A 9,719-nucleotide genomic window follows, 5' to 3' on the forward strand; every position below is an offset into this window, starting at 1 on the left:
TCTCTCTGTGTCCCCCCCCCTCCCTGCTGCACTTCTAGAAATCTAGGTTGTCTTTCTGTCCCAGTCTTTTCTATCTCTCTTCTTAGAGCAAGGTACAAATCGCCTCCTCTGAAAATGTTATGCTGTACAGGCATTTAAAATATATGAAAATTGACGTCTGTGCATTTTGCTCTTCTTTCTAACATCTTCCGATATAATGACCCTCTCACTTGTTCCCTCAGAAGGGCGACTCGGCGGCTGTGTCACCGGGCAAGTTTGCCGAGGTCATGGAGCACAACAAGCAACTAGCGGAGCACGTCCTCAACCTCAAGCAGGAAAAGGAGAGGCTGACCACTAATCTGGCCACCCTAGAGAGCCAGGTGCAGGCCAAGAAACAGGTGAGAGAGATTTGTCTGTCAGCGTGCTCTGTTGCAAGTCTTCGCTTTTCGGCTATTCTGATGTGGAGTTTTTGTGGTCGTTAAATTTACCTGCTTTAGTTTGATGACCCCTGTGGTTTTGTTATGTATAAATTTACTTTCCTAATTAGGTTCACCCGTCACTTCTTTCAGTTTTGAAGAATATGACCAAACAACTGAGCAGGATGACCCTGTGTATAATAGATACCAGATTTCAAGTGTGGTGCAGTCATGAAGAAGAAGACCAAACTAATTAGAACCTGTTTGGATTTCCCTCTTTATCTCCGAGGGGGGGTAAACCCACTACGCTAGGGCCCTTTTTTGGTGCTAAATCTAAAAATGAAGAAAACGTCACTAAATGGGTCATTAAATCGAAACTAGCGAGCCTATTATGATAGTACTTCATCTAATGAATGAACTTCCGGTAAAAGAAATCTGTTTTTTGGCAATTGCCGAAAAGTAATTTGATGTGGAAGTCGTCGCAAAGGAATGTGCCCGAGCCGCTGTCCGTGGCTCACCGGCACAGCAGTTCCAACCGCGAACTGCTGGGAGCGGTTTGCCGGAGATAAAGAGTTAATTTAAACTTTGCACCTTTGTGATGTTTATAGTTAAACACTCTGTCATTGTTTTGGGAATGATATCAGTTGTTTTTGTTGCATTTTGTTCAGTAAAGGCCTGGCTGAGTTTAGATAAGGAGGAGAAAATATTCCTTTTCTTTGAGGTTCTAGACTTTCTGTCAGTTCAATCATAATTATTTTGTTTCAGAAGAATTGTCTAAAGTTCACTTATATACAGTAATTTCCACTATCTAAGTTGTTGGGAATATTTCCCTTTGTTAAGTTTGTTACCTGCCAGCATGTTTTACAGCCTGAAATATGCATTTAGCCTGTAGAGGAAGTGATCGTGCATTTGCACATCCAAATCGTATGGTATAAAAAAAACCAGTCATATGGCGAAAGCGTGTGTTTCGATGGAGCGTGCCTTTGTATGACATGTGTTAAGGTGTAGATTACTGTGCAATGTCCTTGTTAACCTCACAGCTAGCATCTTTACCCTGTATCTGTTCAGATGAGCATGCCTCGCTACTCCTCGGATGGCACAAGTGATGAGGAGGGAGTTTATGACCGCACGGTTTGGGCCAGTGAACGGCTCAGTCTGCAGATGGCGCTAGACTCCGCGGAGCACGAGATTCAGAGACTGCGTGGTGAGATCAGACAGTTCCGAAGTCTCATGAACTCCGATGGTCAGGCCAGTCGTGTGGATGTGGACAAGGTATGAAGTTTGTGTGGTCTCCCTGTTTAAGGACAGTACCTTTCCAAGTGTTTAAATCTGAGTGGGTGATTGGCGGGTGCTTTGGTGTGGTTTTTACCCTTTTTCCTATTAAACATCTATCGTTCTTATCTCTGTGCTTTTTTGTGTTTGTTACTTTCTTGTAACCCGTCTAATCTTTGGCACTTAAATGACTTAATTATGTTGCAACTCTTACTAAAACAAATAAAAAGATATCTGAGAACAGTGTTCTCACAATCTTGATAATCATCAGTGTCCCCATGAAGACATTCTGAAATATACTTGGAAGCTGATTTAGATGTGTTAATAAGACAATCTGGCTTCTGTGTAATTTGATTTCTCTGTGGCATTAACCATTTCACATACACTACGCCAAACCCAGTCTCACCTAATGTGTACTTTTGTTCATTGTTACTCCAGTGGCCAAGTGAGTAGCGAGTTCAAACTCAAAAGTAATGTCAAGTATGTGTCTGTGACACAGGATTTGGATTGATGGTCACTGGGGCGTGTCATTTAGCAATACACGACCTGCCTAGCTAAAAAAGGCCATAGCAGTGCACAGTGGCGATCAGCAATGGCATGTTTTTGAAATTGTTCTGCACTGGTATAGTATTTATGTAGGTATTTAAAATTATGTTTTTATTTATCCATTTTGTCACTGTAACCCAAATGTCCCCACAGGGATCAATGAAGTGTAATTCATTTATTCATTTATAGTGTTTGGTGTCCCTGATTGGGTTTAGAAAAAGTTGGCAAGCCTGATGTTGATACGGCTCTCCAGAAACCTCTCAGGAATTTAAAAAACATGTTTAAAAAAATATATACATGTTTTTACACCCCCATCAACACAATTTAGATTATTTAGGAGGCGGGTTTCCGACTTTGCCTGCCAGGGCCAACCCAGGCTGAGAGGAATACATCCCAGCAAAAGACTGAGATACTTGATAGAAATTTTTTCCTCTCTACAAAGTCAAACTCGGGTCTCTTGTGTGTAACAGCAAAGCACCTAACTACTACGCCACAAGTGCTGATTCAGTAATTAACTCGCTTGAGCCTGAGCTATTTTTCACACAACAGCCATTGCAGCCTGACAGTTGTGGGGTATATTGAATCGTTAACCAGAAAAAGACTGTGAAAGCTGTCATAATTTTTTTTTAATGCAACAAAGAAAGAAAGAAATGCTCTCATAGAAAAAGAAAACTGCATCTAATTTATCTGAATAGTTTTTACTTGTCAATATTTAAAATGGCAATGTCTGGGGGGTTACGCAAATTTGTTTGCTCCCAACTTATAATAAAATCGTCTATTGCAATACGGGGGTGACTGACTAAATCCATTACAGCTCAAAGGGTATTGCTCATAACTTCACCAAATTTTTTGCAAAATGAAACAAATGGGTCAAACGTGGGCTTGCCGTTTCCCGTAGCTTGTAACCGAAAAACTCCGGAGATATCGATCAATAAATAAAGCGCATTCCATAAATACACAGGGGATTTGGCCACGAGGCTGGCAGCGCGCCCCGTAAACACACTCTTGTGTGTGACAGCGAAGCGCTAAAGCACTACACCACAGATGTGGGTTCAATAATTAATATGTAAACATAACAGAATTCTTGTACTTTCCTTTCAGAGCCAACGTTTGTACGGCAAGTATCTCCGAGCAGAGAGTTTCCGTAAAGCCCTCATCTACCAGAAAAAGTACCTGCTCCTACTGTTGGGGGGATACCGCGACACGGAGCACGAGACTCTGGCCATCCTGGCCTCCATGGGTGGCTTCCCCTCTCCCAGTGCGGGTCTGCACTGCCGGAGGATACATACCCGCGCCTTCACTGTGTTCAGGTCTGCAGGGAGAGTGGTCATTGCAATATACAGGTGAGCTCTGCTGAGAGAGTATTGATAATAGAGAGCATTTGTATAGCGCAAACTCCCACTCAACAGCAAGCTCTGTGCACTTGACAATCTATATTATTACCCCAGCAGACCTAATCTCCTTGGTGTGATCTGCTCTTTGCTCCGTGATAAATATCATCCTTACCTCTCTTCTTTCTTTTATGTTACTCTCTAGTAACACCTCTAGTCTTCGGCATTGATATGACCTATACTATATGTTTTACTGATTGCAAGTTAGCTCTGGTGGAAGAATCTGACTTTATTGCCTCGGTGGGAGGTTGGTAGATGTTCTGATGTGCTTTGCTCTTTTTTCCTGTCAACTATCTGTCCTTATCCCTCCTCTTTTTATTTGTTTGATAGTTATTGATACTCTCTAGTATCACCCCTTATCTTCTGAACTTAAAAGGCATATTTGTGTTGCAAGTGCCATAAAACTCTAACTAAAACTAAAACTAATTGGCTTGTGCATTATGAGTTATTTTTAGGGGGTGGGTAGGCAGGGTTAAGTTTAGTCTCAGATTAAGAACTGCAATGTCAGTTACTCTTGTGTTGCAGTCCTGTGTTGAAATTTAATCTTTTCATAAGGTAAATTTTTAACAAGATTCATCAAGTTTAAAGTTACTCATGCATTATCATTGTCACAATATAATTGGGTTTGAGTTTTAGCAGTAGTTTTACATTTGTAAAGTCGTTTTGGTCTTTTTCTTGTCAGGATGAAGTACCTGGTTAAGAAATGGAAGCGTGCGACACGAGTAGGCTCTCCTGTCATGACTGGTCAAATCAATCAAAATCACGGTGAGTTCTGTTCACAGTCGTTACACTTATGATGTCACTGACATCGAGCTTAAAACTGTGTCACGTCTTTTTTCTGAAGACTGGGTCTTCTGTGAGAAGGAAGACTTTCTAGAATTCAGTTTCCACTATCGAAGTTATGAGAATGATGGAATAGTATATTCATTTACAGTATATATACCCAAGTCATAGCTGAGTTCATGGCTTCTGAAGAAAAAAAAAAGGTTTCCAGAAAGATGCCCTTACTTGTTACATACACATGTGTAGATTTATCATTTAAGACTATGAGAAAATGATTTTGTCGACGTTTTCATTAAAGTTATGTTGCAAAGTATCAAAGTTGTACTCGAATTCTGCTTGCGAAATCTTTTTTAAAGAAAAAGTATAACAATATCATCTTAAATATCTGTAGGTAGCGTAAACACGGCCTCGCGGGCACTCGCGGACTTCCGACCGCGTGGTATCGGTAAAATCGGGGTAATTCCGATCGCTGTTTCTTTGCTCTTTCGCTATAAAACACCAAATGCCGTACACCTTGTAAAAGTTCAGCTTTTCCTCGTTACAATGGTGTAAGTTGTTTATATGTCAGATTATTAGGAGCTGGAGAATCGCCGACGAAAGCGAAGCCCCTCGCGGTCGGAATGCGAGGTCGGCCGGTTGAAAAATTGACACACGTGCATTCAAATGCTTCGTGTAACGAGGGATGATTAAATACCTTTTTTTCATTGGCGGAGAACTGTAGAGCTTTAAGCAGGCTTTCCCGTGATATAAGTTTAGCCTTTGGCGTCTTTATAGAAAGCTTTTAAAAATACCGTCAAAATGTTTAAAGATCCCTTTTTACACAAAATATGTATAATACCGACTTATAACAGGTATCAATTAAAAGATCAGTTCATTTTCTATTAGAATAAAGTTATTAACTATTTTTCATCAATCCTTCCGCGAGACTCGGAAAGCATGTACACTACAGTATAGAGCTGACTCGCTCGCCGCGGGGGGCGGTGTGCGCCGCCGGGTCAACGCTCGGTGTTTATGTCGATATAACGACAGATCATCGTGTTTGAGGCGATAAAATACTGATTTGTAAAGATCTCACAGTCTTGAAAAAAATTAGGCTCCATATATTTGTTATAGTGATTGTACTGTGTTAATGTGGAGATGTTTAGTGCCCTTGGTACTTTTTTTATTATCTGTCAAACATGGGGTTGCAGCCAGTGACTGACTTTAACAAATTTGATCAAATTTTAAACAACTACAATTTTCTTAAAAATTGACGGAGAGGTTAAAGAATGGTACCAAAATGCTCAGTGGATATAGGCCTTTCAAATGGAACAGATAAATTTGGCATACAGCTACTTTGAAAATTTAGTTTCTGGTACCTAATATATGTGCCAGGTACTTAACTTTAAATTAACCAACTTCATCCTTTTTTTAAGTTAGATAAATGCTGCCTTTTGGTCGTGCTGATGTTCTGCTTTGCTTCCGTTTCCAGCATATGTGCCAAGCTCTACTTCGTACCCAGCCCCTCAGCGACATGGCTCGCGACACACAGCACCGTCCTCTAGCAGCGCATACACCACACGCAGTAGCAGCGACTACGTCGAGTCCCTCACCAACGGGGACATCTCCACCCTTGCATCAGTGGCCAACCCCACTGGCAGAACACAGTTCTCAACGTACCGCAACAACAATAACCACACCACTCCACCCACCAAAGAACTCTTACACCACAGAACCACTAGCAGTAGAGGGGACAGAGAGACAGTGAGGAGGTAAGGAGAGGGAACAGTTTTTCTGATTAATTTTCCTTCATTGTGAATGCATAGTAAAGTTTGCTTGACATTTTCTCATAGAAATAGTCTTTTTGGTACATTGTTTTTAGAGTTAAAAATAAATCTTGACTGACACTTTTCATGAAAAAGTAGTAGTGTCATCTGCTTTAATGTAACAGACTATTTGAAATTTTAAAGGATGTCAGAGAAAGTGCTCAAGGATAACCCAGTTGGTACATTTATGGCTCTCTTGATACTGAAGTGAATGGATAAATAATTGCAAAATTATTGTTACATCTAATGCCATTTTATTTTGACTCTTGTAATTGTAAAAGCGAATGAAGAACTTAAGAAAATTTTAGAACCGATCTTGCAATGAACATTATCAATTTAAAACTTCAGTTTCACAGAGAGCTTATAATGTATCAAGGGTTTTGTTGCGTCACAGTGTTAGCTGAGTTTTCTGCTGCTCCTGATCTAGTTGTGAATCTCCTTACTTGCAGACACCTGCTCCTAGAGGAGGCAAGAAGAAGTCAGGAGTCGCCCAGCCCAAGAACCCCTCGGCAAACAGACAGTGACGACGACAACTTCCTCAACTATCTGGAGAACGTGCAACAGCAGTTGAGCGAAGGAGAGTACTCTGGTGAGTTGTGTCAAAGGTTTTTTCAGCAAGGAAATGAAGATAGTTAAATGGTTATGTACTTCCTATCTATTTTTACTTTTAGCTTTTATCAAAAAATGACAGAAGAGAGATACAAAAAATTTGTTTCTACAGCAGAATGAATTTTTGTTTTGTTTTTGCAATGTTTATGCTCAAATGAGTGTTTGTAAATGTTTGTAAATGAGTTTACTTTTTTTTCTTGGGGGGGGGGGGGGTTATAAGGTATGGAGCATGCCACCATGAGCATTTCAAGAGCATCAGCATGAATATTGACGTGGGGCATTTTCTTTACAGATTTATTCTCCATAAAAATTGAACATTAAAGTTGATGGAAATGCTTTCTGAAGGCTACTGCTTGTATGATTATTAGTTTTTATAAAGCAAAAAAAAAAAAAAAAAAAAGAGAGTAGGCAGGCGCAGACTGATTGCGGTAGTTGTTACGTTAGATCAACTTGTTATTAATATGTCTCACATTGTGTCAAATGAGAGGGTTCTTTCTTTCTCTCTTTTTTCTTTCTTTCTTTCTTCCTCCCCAGATGTGTTCTTAATGGCAGGGGATTAGGAGTCGTAGAGACTTTAGAATAGATATAGAACTAATAATAATTAAAAAAACATTTGTATAGCACTCAACTGCAAGCTTTGTGTGCTTTACTATCTATATTTTTACCCAAGCAAACCCTTGAACACTTAAAAACAGTTTCAGCTTCCCAGAAAGCTTACAGTGCAGGCAGTCGATTTAGGGTTCAAACATTAAAAAACTGACAATTGCTGTCTGTAGCTGGGTATCCATTTCCTTCTGAGTGAATTAAGGAAAATTTGTTTTAAGTACCATACTTTTCCCTAGAAAACGCCACATTGGGCCCCTGACTGGGTTCGAACTCATGACCTTTTGATTGGGAGCCCACCAGCCTAACCATATGATCATAAACGCTGCAACGTTATGTGAACCTTTTCTGAAGTATTGTGTCAAGTGTTTCAAAACCTTAATGATAGCTGCTCCATCATCTCAGAATCCAAGGTTACTTTTTTTTCCCTTATTGATAGATATATGGAAAATGTTTACCAATCTGCAGAGTTCTGGACTGTATAAAAGCACCAATCAGTGTCAATCAGATAGATGAATGAAAAAAACATTCCACAAGTCACAATTTCAGAGGAACATGACTTGGCCATGTTCATCTTGTTGTCAAGCAAGCAAGCAAGACGAAGACTTTTTATTATTTTCTTCAGAATAATTTTAATAAAATTATCAGTATTTCCAGGTGTTCTATTCCTGGATATTAGAATCATGGATATGAGTATGAGACATTGGTAAAATCACTTTCGCCATGGAAATAGGTCATTGGCACTTTTCTGTGCTATAGTATTATTGTATCGTATCGGAGTTTTCTTAGGTCTAAATCTATCCGAGCAAAAAAATTAATTCAGCAGAAATTGGAATAGACTCGTAGACATCTGGAGTCGAAACAAAATGTGACAGATTCTGTGATGTTCTTGTGTTGATTGGTCCCATTATGATTATCACTTTCTCTCCTCAGGATCCCCATCCTCATCACGACGGGCGGCCTGGAGGTAGCACGAGCGACCGTCCCTTTGTTCCCCATGGTGCCAAGTTCTTACCTCAATCATGTCCACATGACTGGTCTTTTGCCCTAGCGTTTTCATTTACATATATATAGAAATAATGTACAATTTTCGCTTCTGTGATTTCGTTTTCACAAGAATAAAATTGTTTCGCTTCTTAGTGGAGTCATGTGGAATGAAATTATTCCAAGCATTACTAAGTGTTTATATACCATTAGATTTTAATACTTGATGGTAATCATCTCTTTTGTGTCATATAATATTGAAGGGGCATGCTTAAATAATAATTGACGTAAGTGTTCAATTTAAAAAAATTATAGTGATCAGTTAAGTTAAAGTTCAGGACGATTTGCAGTGCTAGAGGAAACTGTTTGAAAGGTTGAGCTGTACAAATTTTTGCTCTTTCCAGACTGTTGATGTGCAAGCCCTGATAAGGAGAGCTATGCCTTCAATATTTTTATATACCGTATAAGAAAGGAAAAGATTGTTTTCGTGTTATTTGTATTCTGTAACAAAAGTAAGAACGTACGTCAGACGAGGTACATATTTTTGTCTACTTTTGCCTCATTCTTTGACTGATTTTGAATAGTATTATGCTAATGGTTTTGTATATATATAAAGGTTGTTTCTTTTTCCTTGAATGATCTGAGAAATTCCAAGTTGCATGCTGTTTTTGTAGCTCCATGTACTCACATATCTCCACTCTTCACCATTTTGCCTCACAACCATAATCTTTTAACTGCCAAAATGTGCGGCTTTTATTTCCTAGCACATTGAGTACTTTGTAAATGAACCGATTACTATGTCCTTCTTGGTTAATTAAGTCTCAGTTTGATTGACCTTGTCTCGCCACTGTAATTGATTTACACTTTTGACATTTTCGTTAATGTCAACTTTTTTATGTAAAAAAAAAAGATTTACTCACAAACATTTTACAAAAACTATGCAGCTCGTAAACATATAATTTTTTTGCCATGTCCACTGTTCATCTTGTTTGTAAGTGCTGATCACATCACATCCGTCACGTAGAATGACTGTGATAATGTGGAAGAATAGTCACAAGGCAACATTTTCTGTGCAGCCTAAAATCACTTCAAGGTCTTTTTGTATGAGCTTGTAGACATTCCTGAATAATGTAGTAAAAATGAGTTTGGTCACAGAACGTTATGTAGTACCCCCTCCAAAAAAGGGGGGTGTGTAAAAGTAAGAAAAACTATGATTAACCGGAGAAAAAATCCCTTTTTTTATGGGGGGGGGGGGGGGGGGGGTTGTTTGTTTCATGAAAATTTTTCAAAATATGAATGTTTCCCTCTGCCCATTTCATTTCCTTCAAAAA

General features: G+C 39.2%; 1 protein-coding gene across 1 annotated transcript in view; it reads left to right on the forward strand.

The window, feature by feature from the left end:
- LOC101862102 (A-kinase anchor protein 9) overlaps window positions 1-9,297 on the forward strand; it is a gene marked incomplete in the record, with an annotated part of 176,565 nt that extends 167,268 nt beyond the window's left edge. The window contains 7 exon segments of the mRNA XM_005093187.3: window positions 222-377; window positions 1,464-1,667; window positions 3,315-3,556; window positions 4,287-4,369; window positions 5,859-6,138; window positions 6,642-6,781; window positions 8,338-9,297. Coding sequence (XP_005093244.2) covers window positions 222-377; window positions 1,464-1,667; window positions 3,315-3,556; window positions 4,287-4,369; window positions 5,859-6,138; window positions 6,642-6,781; window positions 8,338-8,375 — 1,143 coding nt within the window.
- Between the last annotated feature and the right edge of the window lie 422 nt (window positions 9,298-9,719).

The sequence above is a fragment of the Aplysia californica genome, unplaced genomic scaffold (assembly GCF_000002075.1).
Source record: "Aplysia californica isolate F4 #8 unplaced genomic scaffold, AplCal3.0 scaffold00059, whole genome shotgun sequence".
NCBI lineage: Eukaryota > Metazoa > Mollusca > Gastropoda > Aplysiida > Aplysiidae > Aplysia > Aplysia californica.